General features: G+C 35.8%; 1 protein-coding gene and 1 pseudogene across 1 annotated transcript; both read right to left on the bottom strand.

The window, feature by feature from the left end:
- Positions 1-806: 806 nt before the first annotated feature.
- On the bottom strand, positions 807-1,461 carry LOC128281996 (uncharacterized). Its single transcript, XM_053020238.1, has 3 exons — positions 1,258-1,461; positions 979-1,179; positions 807-900 (listed from the first exon to the last, which is right to left on the bottom strand). The coding sequence occupies exons 1-3, from the start codon at positions 1,330-1,332 to the stop codon at positions 862-864; spliced, it is 315 nt and encodes a 104-aa protein (XP_052876198.1). The 5' UTR covers positions 1,333-1,461; the 3' UTR covers positions 807-861.
- A 9,341-nt stretch (positions 1,462-10,802) lies between these two features.
- LOC128280493 (amino acid transporter AVT6E-like) lies at positions 10,803-23,088 on the bottom strand (annotated as a pseudogene).
- Positions 23,089-24,142: the final 1,054 nt, after the last annotated feature.

The raw sequence follows: 24,142 nt of genomic DNA, 5'->3' as shown, positions 1-24,142 counted from the left end.
TTAAATAATATAAAATTATACGAAAAATATATTATATAAATTGGAAATGAATATTCAAAATATTTTTAAAATAATGTTAAAAGTTACAAGAAAACATGTCTATGATGGCGGATTTTGAAATTGGTGGAACATAGTCATCATAGACTGAAGCTGATGCTGGAACATGTCTATAATGTTAAAAGCTGCTGCCTCCGCTCTAAGTTGAGAAATTTGCTCATCTGTGCTAGATTGTATCTGAACTATCTAATCTTTTAACCTCGAACTTGACTTGACTTTGACTCCGGAAGGCATGTATTGGTGCAGTGGATCCAAAATATTGGGTCAAGTTAACACGGATCCTTGAAATCTAACCCGACCATACCTTTCGGGACCCAAAACTTCATTAATAATTCTATTATCAATATCCTCAAAATTAATGAACTATCGATTGAAGCGCCGCTTCATACTCGCCTTCTTATCTTTTAGTTTCTCCTAATAAATCGCTTAAAGAGTTAGAAACGAAATATACAATAAAAGAAATACAACATAACATTATTTAAATTACACTAATAAAAACGATTTAATTAAAACATTATAATTAAATATTATAAATATTTATAATGAATCAATTTTTATTTGCTAAATATACCATAATTTCTGCAGCCTCAGATGACATCGGAGTTCCATCTTTTTTCCTGTGCGTAATGTCAAAAAGTTGAAGGCGTCCAACTTTTTGACCAGACGAGGCTTCCTACAATATAGTAGTAAAAATATTATTTAATAGTAAAAAGTTATTAATACTTGATAGATTTAATAAATGCATAGTACCTCGGCCTGAGCTACACAAGCAAAACTTTTCGACCCTGCCGTGTGCGTAAATTTTTATTTTTGCCTGCTTCTTGTTCCAACTCGCTCACGGTCCTACATAATGAAATTATATACGTATATAGTAAATACTATAAACCAAAAAATTTATAAGAGTTTGCAAGTACATAATACCTCTCCTTTCTTCGAATTCCAAAATCGAACCGCATCTTCCCATTGGTACCTTAGCATTCCCGGTGGGACATTTTGCAATTTTTCTTCGAGGCTTATGGGTTTTTTAAAATATTCTTTTTTCAAAATGCTTTTATTGTCTCTCCATTTTTTACCCAATGCCTTCTTGATATAGGCATCAGAAACCTCTAAAGCAAACCTATCCTAAAAAACACAAGTTTAGGAAGTAAATATAAATGAAACTTAAACAAAAGTATTATAATTACATTAACGTTTTGTTACCTTAATATTAGAGAGAGCTTGATTTTTATTGCTATCAGGCATGTTATGCCATGATTCGTAGTTGATGGGCAACATATTGGCATTTCGTGCTATAATGCCCAAATAGCCTGCTAAAAGTCGAGCTTCTTGTCCAACAGGCTGACCATGGCTGTTTCTAGTTACTTTAACACGCTCGACAGAATTTAAGTTATATAAATCTGTTAGGAGCGTATGTCCTCGATTTCTCTAGCGTCCCACCATTTTCAGCTGAAAAATAATAAATTATTACTATATTGAAATTTAAAAATAAATCAGTAATAAAATTTAATACAATTTGTAAAATAAACTTAACATTACTTTGAATTTCCACAGACTCGTCAAGTGTCTCCGGCACGCTTGAAGATCCAACAACTGTCTGCTGTTCAGTACTTACTTCTTCCGAATTTGTAGTATTCTGTACAATACTAAGATCTCTTAATCTTCTTCTAGGCATTTTTCCTGCAACACATAAAATAGATAAAATTTTAGTAAGAAATAACAACAGTAGTAAATATAAAATAGTTAAATTATATAACATGACCAATGTTAATATTGTAACATTACATATAAATAAAAAATCATAAAATCTTACTACATCATAAATCGTAAATATCTTCGTCTACATCCTGACGAACCCATTGAAATTATGTACTAGTACTAGGGATATTTTCATCTAAGTCTTGTTCTGGAAAAGGCAAAGTTTCTAATCTTTCACCGATGTCATCTCTACTTCCATTCCCCATGTCAAACAAGTCTCTAGGGGTGTTTCGGAGTACAACGTACCAACCCTCATCAATTGGATCTTTCGAGTAAAAAACTTGTTTAACTTGAGAAGAAAATACATACGGCTCGTCTATCAAATGTTCTCCAGTGTGAATTAATCGAGAGAAATTCACCATTATAAAACCAAACTGATCATTTTAATTCATGAGCAAGTATTAGCATCAGCCCATTCACATCGAAATAAGACAACTTTCCATTTTCCATAATAATCCAACTCAATAATGTCGGTTAGAAGTCCATAATACTCCACACTTCCCTCGACAGGATTACTGTCCCTAGCACTAGCGTCACTTGTAATTAAAGAATTAACAACTACTCCACAATTTTGAGTTCTCCTCAATCTCTCGCGATATTTGGTATGAAATCTGAATCCATTCATGATGAAGCCACTATATCTTTTTACTACTCGATTCGGACCTTGGGAAAGCCATTTAACTTCATCATTAACGACATTCCCACTCCAAACCTATTGAATCGAAAGTAAATTGAGTAATTATAAATGTTATGAGAAAACATTATTATTTGTCAACAAAATGTTGAGTTGCATACCGTTTGGCTTAACCATTCATGAAAAGATTCTGCGAATAACCTATTAATCTCGCAATGTTGTAATCTTCGTGAGTGTGGACGAGATCTTAAGATTTGTTTGTACTCACTATGTTAAACACATGTTTAATTCGTTAAAAAATAAACAAATCAAAAAAAGAAGAATATTTATCATATTCTAGAACTTACTTGCGTAATTGTTCAAGTGCATCGTGGTGGAAAAGAACATATCTATGTGCTTGTATCCAAGATCGGTCATCTAATTCTACAATTTCAACTTTGCCGATTGGTTCTCCATAACTTTGAAATAAATAAGTTTTGTCCAAGTTAGGATCATTGAGTCCAGCATTTCTACTTGGTCTATTCAATCTTGTTTCAACATCTAAATATCTAGAACAGAATGTCATACACTCCTCTGCCAAGTAGCCTTCAGCAATTGATCCTTCCGGATAACGCTTGTTACGGCAATAAGACTTCAATTTGCTTAGGAACCTAAACACCATATACAACATTATCAAAACTGGTAACTATAGGTATAAATGTGAATGCCTTTGAAATAAATTAGCACCTTTCAATTGGATACATCCAATGATAGAAAATCGGCCCACCAATTATTGCTTCACGAGGGAGATGAATGGCAAGGTGCACCATAATAGTGAAGAAGGAAGGTGGAAAGATCTTCTCCAAATTGCATAATGTCAAAGCGGCTCGATCTTGTACTTTTTCAAGTTCTTCAACATTCGAACTTTGCCACAAATTGCTTTCATTATATTGCATGACTCAATTATACAGACGTTACCTTCTTTGACATACAACCACCGTAAAGCAACTGGAAGTAGATCTTGCATCAGGATGTGATAGTCATGTGATTTTAATGAATATAGTCTTCGATCTTTAAGACTTACACATCGAGATATATTTAATGAATACGCATCCGGAACCTTTATATCCTTCAACACTGTGCAGAACATTTCTTTCTCTTCCTTTGACATTGCAAAAATTGTAGGCAGCAACCAATATTTTCCATTAGGAAGTACTTGGGGATGAAGATCACGCCTAATTCCCATGTGAACTAAATCAAGTCGACTTTGAAGATTATCTTTTGATTTACCATCGACGTTCAAAATTGTCCAGATGATGTTCTCGCAGACATTCTTCTCAATATTCATCACATCAAGATTGTGGCGTAATATGTGATGCTCCTAATAAGGCAACTAAAAAAAATACTTCTTTTCTTCCACAAGTCCGCCTCATTAGGGTCATCCTCCTCGTCAGATTCATCATCAGATTCATCCCTCGATCGTCTATTTGTTTGCCTGTTAGATGGTTGATTCACTTCCGTGAATCGAAATCCATATCTTTTAACATGAATAACATTTCGATCCAATGGTGCGCTCAGAGCTTTTTTCAACTCTTGATCATCAAATAAAGCCTTCTGAAATCTATATCTATGATTTTCATCTAACCACCGACGATGCCCCATATAGCAGAACTTCTTCCCATTATATAACCACTGTAAACACGTTTGAGCAGCACAACAAGGACAAGCATAACGTCCTTTGGTACTCCAACCTGATAAATTCGCATATGCCGAGAAATCATTAATTGTCCAGATCAAAGTAGCACGTAGGTAAAAGTTCTCCTTTCTCAATACACCATACGTCTCAACACCCGCCCATAATTGTTTTAACTCTTCAATAAATGGCTGCAGATATATGTCAATATCATTTCTGGGGCCTTTCTCTCCGGGGATAATCATAGATAATATCAAAGAAGATTGCTTCATGCAGAGCCATAGAGGCAAATTATAAGGAACAATGACCATAGGCCAAGTACTGTACGAGGTGCTCATGATATTAAAAGGATTAAATCCGTCAGATGCTAACCCGAGCCTTACACTCCGAGGATCACTTGTAAAGCTTGGAAATTTATTGTCAAATGATTTCCATGCAAAAGAATCTACAGGATACCTTAATAATCCATCATCCGTTCGTTGATCATGATGCCACGTCATAAACTCAGCTGTCTTTGACGACATGAATAGCCTTTGAAGCCTTGGGATTAGCGGGAAATATCGCAAAATCTTGTTTAGCTTCCTTCTTGACTGTGGCCCATATTCATCCTCATTAACATCTTCTGCATCTCTATTCATCCAACGAGATTTACCGCAAACATGACAAGACTGTTGATTTCTCCGATCACCCCAATACAACATGCAATCATTTGGGCAACTATGAATTTTTTTGTACCCAAGGCCCAAATCTTTTATCACTTTCTTCATGTCTTTACATGATTGAGGGATTTTTGCAAATGGGAACATTTCTCTCAAAAGCTCTAACAGCATTGTCAAAGAGTTTCCGGTCCACCCTCCCAAACATTTTAAGTGGAAAAGGCGAATATAGAATAACATTTTCGAAAATTTTGATCCCTCATAAAGTTCTTCATTCATTTCACCAAGTAACGTGTAGAACTTCACCGCTTCTTCATTCGGTTGTTCATCTAGTACACTTCTTCTCGTTTCCATAAAAGTATTCCCACCGATATTATAATCATCAGATGCAACATAGTTTGGTGGAAATGATTGGAAACTTTCACTCCGCATATTAAATGCATCCCGCATCATACCTTCCATGTCATCTTCTCTAACATGCTGACGGTAACCACTATAAGGATAACCTGAATTAATCGTCAAAGAGGCTCCACTAGTTGTACACTCTCCATGTAAATTCCATTTTTTATACCCCCGAATGAAGCCATCAACAATTAGATGTTCGTAGACAACTTCACGATAATGCCAATAGATATTGCCACACTTCTTACACGGGCAAAGAATCATATTCTCTTGGCTTGAATTGTAAAATGCAAAATCTAAAAAAGATTGCACTCCATTTTGATACTCGTTGCTTGCCCTTGAGAAATTCATCCAAGTCCTATCCATTTCGTAGTTGTTGAAGTCTAAAGTTGGCAATAAGTTTCACGGGTAAGTTGTTTATCATGTAAGTCTTGATATGATATATATTTATGTTTTATGTAAGTTATGTAGATTATGTAAGTTATGAAATTTGAACTTTTAAACTATATGCTTTTAAGGAAATTATTAGATTAAACTACATGTATTAGTTAAGTTATGTAAGTTGTTATATACGTTATGTGAGTTATGTAATTTATTTAAGTAATGATCAATATTAATACTATTTTGATAAAAATTAGTTATAATATATTTAAACAATGATCAATAATGTTATGTTGATAAAATAATTTATAATTGGCCATTCAATGTTGAAATTTTTAATTCTTTTTAAGGTCAATAGAATTATTTATAAGCTCCATAGAACTTTTTGGAAATCTTATTAATATAACAAAATTTTAAAGACATTTAAAAATATTAAATATTAAAATCAAACATGTTTAATATAACAAAATAGTAATTTGAATATAATAATATCATGAAAGAATCGTAGTTTAATTTTTATAAGTAAATTGGAAATAAATTAAGGTTATATAAATATTCAATAGTGATAGAACTTTTTCAATTCTTTTTGAATTTTTAAGATTCATCATACGTGGCGTTGTTACATCTAGGAGGATCCATTATATCTTGCACTCGATATAAGGCAACCCGTCAAAGTTTCCAAACCTATATACTTTGAATCTTTAAAATATTTAAAATAAGGAATGGACAAGCAAGCTACATATATGGTAATAAAATTAATTCATACTTAAGTTGAATCAAATAATACTTAAGTTGAACCAAAATATAAAAACTTATTCATACTTATTCATACTTCAAATAATAATTAATAATACTATTTTGATAAAAATTAGTTATAACAAAATTTTAAAGACATTTAAAAATATTAAATATTAAAATCAAACATGTTTAATATAACAAAATAGTAATTTGAATATAATAATATCAAGAAAGAATCGTAGTTTAATTTTTATAAGTAAATTGGAATTAAATTAAGGTTATATAAATATTCAATAGCAATAGAACTTTTTCAATTCTTTTGAATTTTTAAGATTCATCATACGTGGCGTTGTTACACCTAGGGAGGATCCATTATATCTTGCAGCTCGATATAAGGCAACCCGTCAGATTTCCAGCCTATATACTTTGAATCTTTAAAATATTTAAAATAAGGTTGGAGGTCAGCTATTGTTGTAATTATAATGGACAAGCAAGCTACATATATGGTAATAAAATTAATTCAAACTTATTCATACTTCAAATAATTAATACTATAAGGTCAGGTTTCCAGCCTATATACTTTGAATCTTTAAAATATTTAAAACGTACCTTAATAAAACGTGCACTGGTCTACTCCACTCTCACCAAACAAGCAGAGGTGGAGTCCAAAAAGTAATATTTGTTAAGTAATTTAAATTGAAAATGCATAGAAATAAGGAAAAAAATTTAGCAACTAAACGGCCTGTACGTACCTAGAACAAATGTCAATGGCTGTGGTGTATTTAGTTGCACCAAATATTATTTCAGGTGCTCGATAGTACCTACAACAGATGTAAGATTATAAGAGTAGCACCAAATATATTTTAGTTTAAGAAAATATAAAAACTTTATCTATATCAGTACCAAATTTTAATTCGAAGATTAAATGGCAGCTTCAGTTGAACCAATACTTGCAGGAGGAGCAGAAGCGATAAATGAAGTCTGTACACCTCAAAGAAAATCTGGAAAAACTGCACATCTTTTCAAACCATTTCTACAAAAAAATACAAAATCTTTTATGAGCATACAAATGACTTCCATCTCTGCAAAAAAATTGTAAATACAAGGCACATAACACAATTAGCAAATCCAGTCAGCTGTTTCTTCAAACCTTGACTTTCCTAAAGTGCCCAAATCGAAGACATTATCCTACATCTGAAAACAGGTTTCAGAATAAGTACAAGCAAATACTAGCATGCTCATTCCCACTCACACATGAATCAGAGCATCATAGGAAATAATATCAATATTCTAAAGATAGAAAGCAAAAGAAAAAACTCCAATACTAACAATTTCGTTTAAGGACAACAGCCACCTCTTGTTCTCTTGACTCTCATCAAGAATTTTCAGCATGGCAGGCAATTCTCTTCTTTTTGGTTCATTACCAACATTTCAGGAACATTTTTATAAAATTTCACAACCATCATTTTATTAAGTTCTAGGTTTGGTGAACAAAACTTTATAATGAAAAAATATCTTAGAATTTTGACTTTGTCTCACGAGCACTTCCTTTTGGTAGTATGGAGGGTATGAAACTAAAAAGAATCCAACAGGAAACAAGTGAGGATAAAATGATTCACACAGAACTAGACATGAACAGGTTAACAACCCAATGTGTAGGTTCCCAAAAGACCATGAAAAATTACTCTCGCAAGCAAGTAAAGTGTCTTTTTCTTGCATGCTAAAATTCTTTTATTTGATTCAAAATGCATGAAAAGGAAAAATCAATAATAGGCTAGACTCTAGAGACAGCCGAGGAGAAAATTAGAAAGAATCTTCACATAATTTCAAGAATGGTGAAATAGAACATAATGTCAATAAAACTGTAAATTCATCTTAACCTGGTTTTACTGCAGAGATTGAAAAACCAAACAACAGCCCAGTAAACTCAAAACTTAGAAGGTCCCTTTCCAGGATGCAGAACAGTAAATGCAGTTTTTAACATTCAGTACCAGACAAATAAATGTAGAACTACCCCAGGACAATTCCAATTCAAACAATAAAAAATAATAACAAATGGATAAGAAAGCAGTCAAAGCACAGCCAATTTCTTCACATAACTGAAAGAAAATGAATAGAGGAATTCAACAATATAAAACGTGAGCAACAAGACAGCAATAAACTCTTAAATCAATCTAAGTCCACACTAAACACATAAGTTGGATAGAAACATGAAAACAGACCAAAAGAACATCTAAATAACCAAAATATAACAATTTTATTATATAAAACGTGAGCAACAAGATAGCATTAAACTCTTAAATCAATCTAAGTCCACACTAAACACATAAGTTGGATAGAAACATGAAAACAGACCAAAAGAACATCTAAATAACCAAAATATAACAATTTTATTATATAAAACGTGAGCAACAAGACATCATTAAACTCTTAAATCAATCTAAGTCCACACTAAACACATAAGTTGGATAGAAACATGAAAACAGACCAAAAGAACATCTAAATAACCAAAATATTTAAATATTTAAAATATTTAAAATATTTAAAATAAGGTTGGAGAGAAGGTCAGCTATTGTTGTAATTATAATGGGCAAGCAAGCTACATATGTGGTAATAAAATTAATTCATACTTATTCATACTTCAAATAATTAATACTATAAGGTCAGGTTTCCAGCCTATATACTTTGAATCTTTAAAATATTTAAAACGTACCTTAATAAAACGTACCTGGTCTACTCCACTCTCACCAGCAAGACAAGCAGGTGGAGTCCAAAAAGTAATATTTGTTAAGTAATTTAAAGTGAAAATGCATAGAAATAAGGAAAAAAATTTAGCAAAAAACATGCGTACCTAGAACAAATGTCAATGGTCGTGGTGTATTTAGTTGCACCAAATATTATTTGGTGCTCGATAGTACCTACAACAGATGTAAGATTATAAGAGTAGCACCAAATATATTTCAGTTTAAGCAAATATAAAAACTTTATCTATATCGGTACCAAATTTTAATTGAAGATTAAATGGCGACTTCAGTTGAACAAATACTTACAGGAGGAGCGAGAAGCGATAAATGAAGCTGTACACCTCGGCAAAATCTGCAAAAGCGCATTTGTATAGAAAGCACACTTATCATCAATGGGACAAAGGAAACTTAAGGATGTGATGACAGAACTACTCAAGAAGACACGATTATCACGTGTTCTTATTCATACTTATTCATACTTCAAATAATAATTAATACTATTTTGATAAAAATTAGTTATAACTTTTAAAGACGTTTAAAAATATTAAATATTAAATATTAAAATCAATTGCTTCAACCCCAATCAACTGGAATTTGCCAATGACCATGAAAAACATCATAATATATTGAGTCTTACTGCAATTTACTATATCCAATATAAGCTTGCCATTCTAAATACCATTATCAGTGCCATTTTCTTCCTTCACCATAATATTTATTACCTTCAATCAACATCTCATTTTATAATTAGAAATTGAAAAGCATTTTCAAACAAAATATAACAATTTTTTTATATAAAACGTGAGCAACAAGACAGCATTAAACTCTTAAATCAATCTAAGTCCACACTAAACACATAACTTGGATAGAAACATGAAAATAGACCAAAAGAACATCTAAAAAACCAAAACGGAATCACCATTATTATGTAAACATGAAAATGCACAGCTTGAAACAAACCAACTTTGCATGTGCAGAATCATACTCCACAAAACTCATAAACATTAACTTCTCCTAACCAGAATACCAACTTTATGTTTACAGAGGCCTTGATGGAAACTAACATAATTGTTGATATATAACTTGTCTAATAAGAATCACAGAATATGCAGAAAGTACCTGAGTATTTAGTATCAAGAGAACCATGTATTCAAAGGAAAAGAGCCAGAAATTGATCAATGTATGCAAAACTTGGTCTATATTTCAAAACTGGAGTAAAGCTTTCATCTAGACCAAATACATACATATATAGTGACACAAACACACAGGCATACATCTTCCATTACCTAAATCTGTTTCTTGAAAATAAAAGATAAGTAAGCTTCCACAGGAAACTTAACGAAGGAAGCCAAATCGAGACAAAACACAAGAAAGAGTGGATGAAATAAGCTTAAAAATTTAGGAATGTAATTAAAATGTTAATTAAATGTTAGGAAAAACATTAAAAATTTAGGAATGTAATTAAATGTTAATTAAACATTGAAAACATAAAAGGAAAAACATGTTGAAAGAAACATAAATGTTAGGGAAGACAATGTTTACCTTGATTGAATTGGAAATGTTTTCTTGAGGGTTTATTTAGAGATGCTTGGGATTGATCTCTAATAATGTCGAGAGACTTCCCTACTCATTGCATTTGAAGAACAGAAGTCTGTTTCTGGTCGACAAAAAATCAAATGAGTTCTAAAATAAACAACATTTAATGATTGGCATAATATTAATTATATTTGCTAATAACAGGTGGGAATAAACAAATAAAATGATTAAAAAAAAACAGCCAGCAATTTGGTATAAGTCAAAGCAGTGCTAAAACGAATTCCCAGATTCCTATCAAAATTGGTCAAAACATCACCTTGATGTCCTTTCCGAAGAGCAAATACCACGATATTCTTTGTTCGGGCATAGGCCACAACACAAAAAGCGATTGTGATCCTCCCACCGATTCATCTTTTGAGGATATCGCCCTTGAGCTCATTGTATATAGGTTGAACATTGAAATGGCAAACATATGCATTAGTCATAATAGGGATAACTACTAGTAAATCCAAAATTGCCATTTTCGATCCAAAATCTGGGCTCATCCTTGGAGCCTCTATCTTCCCTTCAATAAGCTTAATGAATGCAACAGCAAAGCAAACCACAACGAAAACAACAGCGAGAGCTACCGAAGCAGCCGAAGTCATGCTCAATGAATCAATCCTATCTAACACGCAAAGTTGAGCAAGAAAAACAACTATAACAACCAAAACCAATAACTTAGGACGAATAATATAAAATAATCAAATAAACTATCAGGACACCTGCAGTGTTGACATAACATCACCCATAATAATCAAATAATATCGTGGACATAACATAGTTGATTTATTAAAACCAAAACCAAAACCAAAACCAAAACCAATAATATAAAATGTTACGTAATATCGTGGACTTTTGAATTTAGGACGAAAGGCTATTTATTAGTTCCTAGATTTATTAAACTATCAGGACACCTGCATTGTAGACAATTATGCAAATCTCAGACAAAACCATAGCTGTGACAGCCTTAAAACGACCCTAGTCAGAATGTGGTTTCGGGACCACAAAAAAACCGAGGCATAAAAATAATTTGATATTTATTTTGATGCTTATAATATGTGTTAACTCATGTGTGACATTTTTGATGCTTTAATTTAGAGTTATAAATGTGAATTTCACTAGAAAGGACCTAGTAGAAAACTTTGAAAGTATGATGGGGGAATGTGTGATGACTAATTAAAGCATGCATGCAAAACAATGGCCTTGCATGTCAAATACCCCTCTTTTTACAAGTGATGGCTGGCCATGACAAAGAAATATGGGCAAAACATGTCATAGACATGTTTTGTTGGTGAATCATGGGTGAAAAAAATAAATTAATGAGCATGGGTAATAAAGAAATGGAAAAAGAAAAAAATGGTCTCATGCATGCCCCATTGTCGTGTATTGAGGAAGAGAAAAGAAAAAAATTTGTTCATCCATTTTTCATTCTCTCTTGACCGAAAATACTAGAGGGAAGGAGGAATTTTGCTTCATGCTTGGTTTGGAAGAGGATTAGGAAGAGGTTTGGCTATACTTGCATCAAGATTAAGGTATGTTTGAGGTTGTGCCATGAGATTCATGCATGTTTTTAGTTGATAGCTTGATGCTCTTGTTAGCCCATGGTTCAAACCTTTGTTATATCATGGGGATGGTATTTGGCCAAGGTGGATTTTGTGTTAATGCCATTGCATGTTAAATATGAAGCTTGCTAATGATATATGTGATGGTGGATTGATGGCTCTTGGACTTTCTTTTTAGTATTTTTGAGTAAGACATTAAGTTCTTTGTTTAATCATGACCAAAATTATGGTGTTGTGATGTATTCGCCATGGTACATCCAAAAGTGTGATTTATGCTCATTGCATGGAAAGTAAGATTTGTGTTTTGAAATTATGTTCATGTTTAGTTACAATCAACTTGAGATTCGGCTCTAGCATATATATATGTATATATGTTTGTACATGATGTATTGGTATGACATATATACTATTTCAAGGTGTATATTTGCTTGTGATGATGTTTGGTTATGAAGTAAATGAGAGATGTGTATTGAGCTACGATATGTAATGCGTTAGTTAGTAAAATGTATGCTGTTTTTGTGTGGTATTAAGTGTATAATTGGCCTCAACATGGACATGCATATTCGCCACATGAGGGAAATTGGTGTGCATGCATTCGGTTAGAGGCAAGCATATTGATACCTATTCTTGGCTTAGAAAATTCGACTAAGAGGAATATTAACTAATGTGTTGAGTTCGATTCATGATTTCGTACACATGCGACTTTGATGCCTAATGAGTATATATATTGGCTAAGTACCTTGTATTCCTCTTTCGATGCTCAAATGATTAGATCGATTTATTTGTTAAATTAAGCTCAAGAGCAAAGGGGAACTAGATCCGACAAAGGGAAGGAAAAAGTGGTCGAATAGCCATTGAAATCGTTCGACGACATCCTAGGTAAGTTCTTGAGTAATAGAGCTTAAATTCGAATTGATTAGATCATGTTTAAAGCAAATTAAAATCATGCTCTTTGTGTGTGGCTATTGAGCCGAAATTGCAAGTGTGAAAAGTGCCTTGTGTTTGGGTTTTGCTAATGAAAATGAAATACTGAATGTGTCATAATTTATTGATAATTGTGCTCGGTTATTGAATGATGTCCGGGCTAAGTCCCAAGGCTTTGTGCTAAGTAACTATATCCGGACTAGGATCCGAAGGCATTCGTGCGAGTTAATAAATCCGGGCTAAGCCCGAAGGCATTTGTGCAAGTCACTAAACCCGGGTTAAGTCCCGAAGGCATTCGTGCGAGTCACTATAACCGGGCTTCGTCCCGAAGGCATTTGAGCGAGTCGTTATATCCGGTTAAATTCTGAAGGTACGTGATTCGAGAATGAGCGATCTTGCTGTAAAATTTTCAGTTAATACGCTTGAAAAATTCCAGCAATGAGGTATGTTCGTATGTGCTTGAATTAGTTGATTCCCTTCGAATAATATTCGCTCAGTCGAGTAATGAGTTTCCGGTATTCGGCTAAGATGATCCCTTATGTATGAACATAGGGGTTGGAATGTGAAATGAGTAGGATATTGAGAATTTGTGCATATGAAATTATCCGTTAGCTTTATGAATGCTATGCTTTTGTTGTGCTGGAATTTCTTGCTCAAACTTACTAAGCATAAATTGCTTATTTCGTTTTCTCTGTTTCTTTGTTTATAGATTTTGGCTCGTCAGCTATCGGACTCGGGATTTTTGGAAGTCGAAGTCTCCCACACTATCAAAGCCCCCATTTTGGTACAATTTTGGTCGAACTTTGAAATGGCATGTATAGGACTACCCTTTTGTTGAAGGTCATGTACCTTTCGGTTTTGTGTAAACTTGGATAACCATGCGAAAATGGCTTATATACGTTTTTAGCATAGTACCATAATCGTTTGTATGTTGATCATTATGAGGTATGGAATTGTTTTGAAACGATTAGCCATTGGAATGGTTAATCATGATCACACTTTGTGCTATGTATGCAAAAAGGGCCAATTGAATCATGGAAATCATGAAATAGGTAAAGCCCACCTTAAAGGCAGATGCTGACAGCAGTAGTGATGTGGATGTGAAAAATCACTAAAAATAGTAGGAATGGTATTAAATAGTGAATAAATTATGTAAATTAACTTTGATGAATCTACTTTCATATGGAAGAAACGAAACGGTCATATGAGTTATATGTTAAGAGATATTAAAGTTCTCGTGAAATAGGGCCAGAACGGTTTCTGGATCCCCTGTTCCGACTTTGGAAATTCATTGTAAATTAACCAGAGATAATTAGGAGTCATGCCATATATGTATAGATTCCTATCTGAGTCTAGTTTCTATAGAAGCTAACGGCATCAGTATTAAAGCCCTGTACAAGGAGATATTCAATTCGTAACGCACGAAGGTCAGTGTAGTCGAACCCTGGAATAGGGGAGACTTTAACTAATAAACTGTACTAATTGGCTCAACAAAAAATTCTAGAAAAAAATCTGTAGATGGACATATGAGTCTAGTTTCAAGGAAAAATTACAAAACAAATTTTCGAGCTTTGAAACTCAAGATATGATTTTTAAGGCAACAGTGACGCAGTGACCAGCTAGTCTGGAAATTTCTAAATGGACTGTGAAAATAGTTAAGTCTGTGTGCACCTTGTGTCCGATTCCGGTAACGGACTCGGGTACGGGGTGTTACAATTTTATTGGTATCAGAGCTACGGTTTAGTCGATTCTAGGACTACCGTAATACGTTTGGGTCTAGCTATACATGCCATTATGTGATTAATTGATAGTGTGGTGATTTCTGACGTTTGAATTTGTGTTTAATTATAGTAATGGATCCCGATCCCAACCGAGCGATAGCTGATGATGTGGAGAGTGTGGCGCCTGCTCCCGCACAAGGGACAGCGCCGGCGGACTCTCAACCTGTTGCTAGCAATCCGAATGATGAGGCTAGGCAAGCTTTCTATAGCGTGATGAATGATTGGTTCAACCAATACATTCGAACTAACACGGCTGTTCCACAACCTCCATTCCCGACTCATACGACCCCCGCACCTACAATGCCTCGGGTAACTGACCAAATAAGGTCAAATAAGCCCCCAGTTGACAAAATCCGAAAACATGGGGCTACTGAATTTAAAGCTACGGATAGCGACGATGCCGAGCAAGCTGAATTTTGGTTGGACAACACTATCACGGTACTCGATGAGCTATCTTGTACACCGATGAATGCCTAAAGTGTACTATCTCCTTGCTACGTGATTACGCCTACTATTGGTGGTGTACTCGACTTACTGCCGCGAGAGCAAGTAACTTGGGAGTTTTTCCAAACCGAGTTTCGAAAAAGTATATCATCGAGATTTATGGATCAAAAGCGGAAGGAATTTCTCGAACTTAAACAAGGTTCCATGTCGGTTCACCGACTATGAACGAAAATTTGTGAGGCTCACCAATCTGCTGCGGAATGCATTTCTTGAAGGCGTGATGTGTAAACGCTCAAGATGGACTGAATGATGATATAAAGCTGTATGTTGGCATTTTGGAAATCCGAGAGTTTGTGGCTCTTGTCGAGCGGCGTGCAAAGCCGAGGAGCTCAAGATGGAGAAAAAAAAGTGGAGTGGGAGCAAGGAGTTTCAGAAGAGGTCTTCGGGAAGCCCTTCCCACGATCATCAAAGAAATTTAGAGATGGCTTAGGCCGGTCTAGAGACACTTCGGGCTTTTCTAGACGAGATCGCGATCGACCCCTGTGACCACACGAGTCACTTCGATCGCCGATGGTGGAAATGATCGTCGAGAGAGAACGGAGTGCCGATTGTGGCAAATGGCATTCGAAGTTGTAGATTCCATGACCGCTCTGTTACAAGTGCGGATCAGTTGACCACTTCATTAAAGATTGCCCGAGGTTGTGCGAGCAGAATGTAGATCGAGTGGGAAACGGGTGCTACCATCGCCGAGGTAGACCGCCCGTAAATACGGGCAATGCTAGTGGTGGTCGAGAGGATCTAGAGATGTTATGACCAGATCCGAGGCTCGCGCTCTGCTAGGGCTTATGCTATCCGCACGCGAGGATGCTTCCTCTCCGGATGTTATTCTTGGTACTTTCACTCTCTTTGATACTAATGTGATTGCTTTGATTGACCCTGGTTCTACTCATTCTTATATATGCGAAACCTTAGCATCCAGTAAGACTTTACCTATTGAGTCTACTGAGTTCGTAATTCAGGTGTCAAATCCCTTGGGTCGTTACGTGCTGGTCGACAAAGTGTGTAAGAAATGTCCCCTAGTAATTCGAGGTTCCTGTTTTCCGGCAGACTTGATGCTTTTGCCGTTCGATGAATTTGATGTTATTCTTGGGTTGGATTGGTTGACCGTGCATGATGCGGTTGTGAATTGCAAAAGCAAGACTACTGATTTGAGGTGCGCAAATAACGAGATGATCCGAGTTGAGTCTACGGACTTAAAGGGGTTGCCAGCTATAATATCATCAATGTTGGCCCAAAAATATGTAAGAAAGGGGTGCGAAGCATACCTTGCATATGTACTTGGTGATAAGGAGTTAGAAATAAAACCCGAATATGTGCCGGTGGTTTGTGATTACCCGGATGTTTTTCCCGAAGAATTACCGGGTTTGCCACCTGTTCGGGAGATAGAGTTTGGTATTAAGCTTGTACCTGGGACCACATCGATTTCGATAGCTCCGTATCATATGGCACCAACGGAATTAAAGGAGTTGAAAGCTCGATTGCAAGAGTTGGTGGATAGAGGTTTTGCTCGCCTGAGTTTTTCACCTTGGGTGCACCGTGTTGTTTGTGAAAAGAAAGACGGAACCATGAGGTTGTGCATCGACTATCGTCGACTTAATAAGGTGACAATAAAGAACAAATATCCGTTATCACAGATCGATGATTTGTTCGATCAACTGAAGGAGCCTCGGTGTTCTCAAAATAGATTTGAGATCGAGCTATTATCGATTCTTGAATCCGAGATTCGGATATACCCAAAACTGCCTTCAGAACAAGATATGGTCACTACGAGTTCTTAGTGATGCCGTTTGGGCTCACTAATGCCCCTGCGGTATTTATGGATTTGATGAATCGGATCTTCAGACCGTATTTGGATCGGTTCGTAGTTGTGTTCATTGACGACATCTTGGTCTATTCAAGACATGAGACCGAACATGCGGAGCACCGAGATTAGTGTTGCAAATTTTACGGATAAGCGACTATATGCTAAGTTCAGCAAGTGTGAGTTACGGTTAGCGAGGTTAGCTTCTTGGGCCATGTGGTATCTCAGATCGGTATTCGAGTCGACCGAGTAAAATTTCAGCCATACTTAACTGGAAGCCTCGAGAAATATTCTCGAGGTTCGGAGCTTTTGGGACTTAGGTTACTACCGACGGTTTGTAAAAGGATTCTCGATGATAGCCACACCCATGACTTAAACCGCTGAGAAAGATGTCAAGTTTGAATGGACGAAAAAGTGTCGAAAAGTTTCGACCAATTGAAAACTCATTTGACGGAAGCTCCGATTACTAGTACTGACCCGAATCGGCAAAGAGTTTGTCATCTATAGTGACGCCTCCCTACTTGGGTTAGGTTGCGCATCGATGCAAGAAGGTCGAGTTGTGGCCTATCGTCGAGACAATTAAAGCCACATGAGAAAAATTATCCGACCCATGATCTCGAATTACGCCATCGTATTCGCCTTAAAGATATAGCGACATTACTTATTTAGTGAGAAGTGCCATGTGTATTTGGATCACAAAAGTCTCAAATATTTGATGACTCAAAGAGACTTAAATCTGCGACAAAGATGTTGGCTCGAGTTGTTAAAAGATTATGAGCTTGTCATTGATTATCACCCGGGAAAGGCTAATGTGGTTGCGGACGCCTTGAGCCGAAAATCACTGTTTGCTTTACGAGCAATGAATGTACACTTGTCTATTCTACCCGAAAATGTGTTAGTAGCCGAATTAAAGGCCAAACCATTATTGACTCATCAAATTCGTGAAGCTCAGAAAGTCGACGATGAGTTGGTTGCAAAACGGGCTGAGTGTGTTCCGAACAAGGAATCAGAGTTTCAAATTGATGATGACTATTGTTTGAGGTTCAGAAGCCGTCTGTGTGTTCCAAAGAATTCGGAACTTATTTCGATAATTCTGAACGAAGCCCATTGTAGCCGAATGGCAATCCACTCGGGGAGTACGAAGATGTACAACGATTTGAAACGTCGGTTTTGGTGGCATGGTATGAAGCGAGACATCTCCGACTTTGTTTGAGATGTTTAATATGTCAACAAGTGAAAGCGGAACATCAAGTGCCTTGAGATTACTTCACCGATTACGATACCGAGTGGAAATGGGATCGAGTCACAATGGACTTTGTGTCCGGACCGCCATTGTCGACAAGTAAGAAGGATGCGATTTGGGTTCTTTGTTGATAGACCGACTAAGTCGGCTCATTTTATCCTGTATGCGTCGGATTTTCATTGGATAAACTAGCTGAATTGTACGTTTCTCGATTGTGAGATTACACGGGTACCGATTTCTATTGTGTCGGATAGAGATCCGAGGTTCACCTCGCGATTTTGGAAGAAATTGCAAGAAGCTTTGGGTACCAAGTTGCATTTCAAGACCGCCTTTCACCCTCAAACCGATGGTCAATCCGGCGGATAATTGAGATACTTGAGGATATGTTGAGATGTTGCATCCTCGAATTCAGTGGTTCATGGGAACGGTATCTACCTTTGATTGAATTCGCTTACAACAATAGTTTTCAATCAAGTATTAAGATGGCACCTTACGAGGCTTTGTATGGGCGTAAATGCCGTACACCATTGTTTTGGACCGAGCTTGGTGAAAACAAAATTTTCGGAGTGGATTTGATTAAAGATGCTGAACAGAAGGTAAAGGTAATCCGTGAAAGTCTGAAGGCGGCCACAGATCGTCAGAAATCGTACGCGGATTTGAAACGAAAGGACATTGAGTATCAGGTGGGAGATAAAGTGTTTCTTAAAGTTTCGCCTTGGAAAAAGATACTCAAATTTAGGCCGTAAGGGCAAGTTGAGCCCGAGATTCATTGGGCCGTACGAAATCTCTGAACGAGTTGGCCCAGTTGCGTATCGTTTGATTTTGCCCCCTGAACTCGAAAAGATTCACAACGTCTTCCATGTTTCAATGCTTCGACGCTATAGATCTGATCCATCGCACGTAATTAGTCCATCAGAGGTTGAAATTCAAGCCGATATGAGTTATGAAGAAGAACCGATTCGTATCCTAGCTCGTGAAGTAAAAGAGTTGCGAAACAAAAGGGTTCCGCTAGTGAAAGTATTATGGCTCAAACACGGAATAGAAGAAGCTACTTGGGAACCCGAGAACTCTATGAAAGAGCGATACCCAAATCTATTTACGGTAAGATTTTCGGGACGAAAATTTCTTAAGTGGGGGAGAGTTGTGACAGCCTTTAAACGACCCTAGTCGGAATGTGGTTTCGGGACCACAAAAACCGAGGCATAAAAATAATTTGATATTTATTTTGATGCCTATAATATGTGTTAACTCATGTGTGACATTTTGATGCTTTAATTTAGAGTTATAAATGTGAATTTCACTAGAAAGGACCTAGTAGAAAACTTTGAAAGTATGATGGGAAATGTGTGATGACTAATTAAAGCATGCATGCAAAACAATGGCCTTGCATGTCAAATACCCTCTTTTTACAAGTGATGGCCGCCATGACAAAGAATATGGGCAAAACATGTCATAGACATGTTTTGTTGGTGAATCATGGGTGAAAAAATAAATTAATGAGCATGGGTAATAAAGAAATGGAAAAAGAAAAAATGGTCTCATGCATGCCCCATTGCTGTGTATTGAGGAAGAGAAAAGAAAAAATTTGTTCATCCATTTTCATTCTCTCTTGACCGAAAATACTAGAGGGAAGGAGGAATTTTGCTTCATGCTTGGTTTGGAAGAGGATTAGGAAGAGGTTTGGCTATACTTGCATCAAGATTAAGGTATGTTTGAGGTTGTGCCATGAGATTCATGCATGTTTTTAGTTGATAGCTTGATGCTCTTGTTAGCCCATGGTTCAAACCTTTGTTATATCATGGGGATGGTATTTGGCCAAGGTGGATTTTGTGTTAATGCCATTGCATGTTAAATATGAAGCTTGCTAATGATATATGTGATGGTGGATTGATGGCTCTTGGACTTTCTTTTTAGTATTTTTGAGTAAGACATTAAGTTCTTTGTTTAATCATGACCAAAATTATGGTGTTGTGATGTATTCGCCATGGTACATCCAAAAGTGTGATTTATGCTCATTGCATGGAAAGTAAGATTTGTGTTTTGAAATTATGTTCATGTTTAGTTACAATCAACTTGAGATTCGGCTCTAGCATATATATATGTATATATGTTTGTACATGATGTATTGGTATGACATATATACTATTTCAAGGTGTATATTTGCTTGTGATGATGTTTCGGTTATGAAGTAAATGAGAGATGTGTATTGAGCTACGATATGTAATGCGTTAGTTAGTAAAACGTATGCTGTTTTTGTGTGGTATTAAGTGTATAATTGGCCTCAACATGGACATGCATATTCGGCCACATGAGGGGAAATTGGTGTGCATGCATTCGGTTAGAGGCAAGCATATTGATACCTATTCTTGGCTTAGAAAATTCAGCTAAGAGGAATTTTAACTAATGTGTTGAGTTCGATTCATGATTTCGTACACATGCGACTTTGATGCCTAATGAGTATATATTGGCTAAGTACCTTGTATTCCTCTTTCGATGCTCAAATGATTAAATCGATTTATTTGTTAAATTAAGCTCAAGAGCAAAGGGGAACTAGATCCGACAAAGGGAAGGAAAAAGTGGTCGAATAGCCATTGAAATCGTTCGACGACATCCTAGGTAAGTTCTTGAGTAATAGAGCTTAAATTCTGAATTGATTAGATCATGTTTAAAGCAAATTAAAATCATGCTCTTTGTGTGTGGCTATTGAGCCGAAATTGCAAGTGTGAAAAGTGCCTTGTGTTTGAGTTTTGCTAATGAAAATGAAATACGAATGTGTCATAATTTATTGATAATTGTGCTCGGTTATTCGAATGATGACCGGGCTAAGTCCCGAAGGCTTTGTGCTAAGTAACTATATCCGGACTAGGATCCGAAGGCATTCGTGCGAGTTAATAAATCCGGGCTAAGCCCGAAGGCATTTGTGCAAGTCACTAAACCCGGGTTAAGTCCCGAAGGCATTCGTGCGAGTCACTATAACCGGGCTTCGTCCCGAAGGCATTTGAGCGAGTCATTATATCCGGTTAAATTCCGAAGGTACGTGATTCGAGAATGAGCGATCTTGCTGTAAAATTTTCAGTTAATACGCTTGAAAAATTCCAGCAATGAGTTATGTTCGTATGTGCTTGAATTAGTTGATTCCCTTCGAATAATATTCGCTCAGTCGAGTAATGAGTTTCCGGTATTCGGCTAAGATGATCCCTTATGTATGAACATAGGGGTTGGAATGTGAAATGAGTAGGATATTGAGAATTTGTGCATATGAAATTATCCGTTAGCTTTATGAATGCTATGCTTTTGTTGTGCTGGAATTTCTTGCTCAAACTTACTAAGCATAAATTGCTTATTTCGTTTTTTCTGTTTCTTTGTTTATAGATTTTGGCTCGTCACTATCGGACTCGGGATTTTGGAAGTCAAGTCTCCCACACTATCAAAGCCCCATTTTGGTACAATTTTGGTTGAACTTTGAAATGGCATGTATAGGACTACCCTTTTGTTGAAGGTCATGTACCTTTCGGTTTTGTGTAAACTTGGATAGCCATGCGAAAATGGCTTATATACGTTTTTAGCAGAGTACCATAATCGTTTGTATGTTGATCATTATGAGGTATGGAATTGTTTTGAAACGATTAGCCATTGGAATGGTTAATCATGATCACACTTTGTGCTATGTATGCAAAAAGGGCCAATTGAATCATGGAAATCATGAAATAGGTAAAGCCTACCTTAAAGGCAGATGCTGACAGCAGCAGTGATGTGGATGTGAAAATCACTAAAATAGTAGGAATGGTATTAAATAGTGAATAAATTATGTAAATGAACTTTGATGAATCTACTTTCATATGGAAGAAACGAAACGGTCATATGAGTTATATGTTAAGAGATATTAAAGTTCTCGTGAAACAGGGCCAGAACAGTTTCTGGATCCCCTGTTCCGACTTTGGAAATTCATTGTAAATTAACCAGAGATAATTAGGAGTCATGCCATATATGTATAGATTCCTCTCTGAGTTTAGTTTCTATAGAAACTAACGGCATCAGTATTAAAGCCCTGTACAAGGAGATATTCAATTCGTAACGCACGAAGGTCAGTGTAGTCGAACCCTGGAATAGGGGAGATTTTAACTAATAAACTGTACTAATTGGCTTGACAAAAAATTCTAGAAAAAAATCTGTAGATGGACATATGAGTCTAGTTTCAGGGAAAAATTATGAAACAAATTTTCAAGCTTTGAAACTCAAGATATGATTTTTAAGGCGACAGTGACGCAGTGACCAGCTAGTCTGGAAATTTCTAAATGGACTGTGAAAATAGTTAAGTCTGTGTGCACCTTGTGTCCGATTCCGGTAACGGACTCGGGTACGGGGTGTTACAGTAGCAGTTCTCCCCATTGCAATTTGCACAACTTCCCCATAAGATCTAGCTTTACAAGAAACCGCAAACCTAATCAACATCTCGACAGTAATTTCAGACAAAATCCCAATCAGGATTATCAAAAAAATCCCTAAAACAAGCCCCAGAACCTTCATAGTAGCAGGTAAAGCCATGATTCCAGCACCAATAATTGTGGTGGTTAAGTTAAAAACAGCACCAGAAACACCAGACCCGGTATTGGGTTTACTTAAAACAAGGGTATAATCATCGAGATCAAACCCATTTCAAACCATTTCAAACAAAAAAAAGGCAAGTAATACAGTAAATACACATTAATCTGAAGGGGACTCAAAAACTAACCATTTCAAACCCATGAAGCATATGACCGTCGACGAGAGGAAAGGGAAAATATTTAGGGATTTTGGGGATGGGGGAACAAAATAAGGGAAAAAAAGGGGAATTGGGGAAAATGTTAGGGATTTTGGGTTTGGGAATTGGGAGAAGAGGTGTTTTTTGTTTTAGGGATTTAGGGAAGGAAGAGACGAAATGGGGGAAAATTACTTAGCAAAAAATGAAACTGATTTTGGGTAAAGGGCATAAACCCCAGGAGAGAAAAAACGACGTCGTTTCAAATAAGGAAATTTTGTGGCGTTTTTAGAAATGCACCGGTAATGAGACCTTTTGCAGCGTTTTCAGCAAAGCGCCACTAATGCCTCTTTTATCTACACTACAAAACGACGCCGTTCTAATACGAGTTGTGGCGTTTATTATAGAAACGCCGCTAAAGCCACTACTATTCAGAGGAAACGATGCCGTTTTACTGTAATGTATAATGAAATTTTATGGCGTTTTCTATAAAAACGCCGCTATTTCCGATCTTTAGCAGCGTTTTATGTATAAACGCCGCTAATACCTTAATATTTTATAAAAAGTGATCAAAATTTAAAACTATATATTTAGAATTTCTTTTAAATTATATCTAAATAATGTTACTTGGATGAATGTTAGTGTAGTACAAAATCTATATTTCATATATTTATATTAGGTTTAGTACAAATTCTCAAGAATCTCTCATAAATTCTAAATATTGGTTCAATATTCAATAATATATATACCTTAAACTTTAAACCTCAAACAATAAACTTACACTCTAAACCCTAACTATAGTTGAAACTTTAATTTTAATTTAATACACATTTTAAAATACATATTATATATGCATATAAATTAATTAAATATATAAAAACATGATGCTATTTATTATATCAATAACGTGTAAATATTTTACAAGAGATCTAGATCAAATTACAGTTCTGTACACAATTGCACACTAAACCA

This window comes from Gossypium arboreum, chromosome 1, assembly GCF_025698485.1.
Source record: "Gossypium arboreum isolate Shixiya-1 chromosome 1, ASM2569848v2, whole genome shotgun sequence".
Classification (NCBI taxonomy): domain Eukaryota; kingdom Viridiplantae; phylum Streptophyta; class Magnoliopsida; order Malvales; family Malvaceae; genus Gossypium; species Gossypium arboreum.
This window is presented reverse-complemented; position numbering and strand designations above follow the sequence as displayed.

What these genes read in the sequence shown, in the direction of transcription:
- LOC128281996 (XM_053020238.1), bottom strand. Translation starts at nt 1,332, where the DNA reads ATGTTGCCCATCAACTACGAATCATGGCATAACATGCCTGATAGCAAT. An exon ending in AAGCTCTCTCTAATATTAAG is followed by an intron (nt 1,180 to 1,257) that starts GTAACAAAACGT and finishes TGTGTTTTTTAG; the next exon opens with GATAGGTTTGCTTTAGAGGT. An exon ending in GGAATTCGAAGAAAGGAGAG is followed by an intron (nt 901 to 978) that starts GTATTATGTACT and finishes TTCATTATGTAG; the next exon opens with GACCGTGAGCGAGTTGGAAC.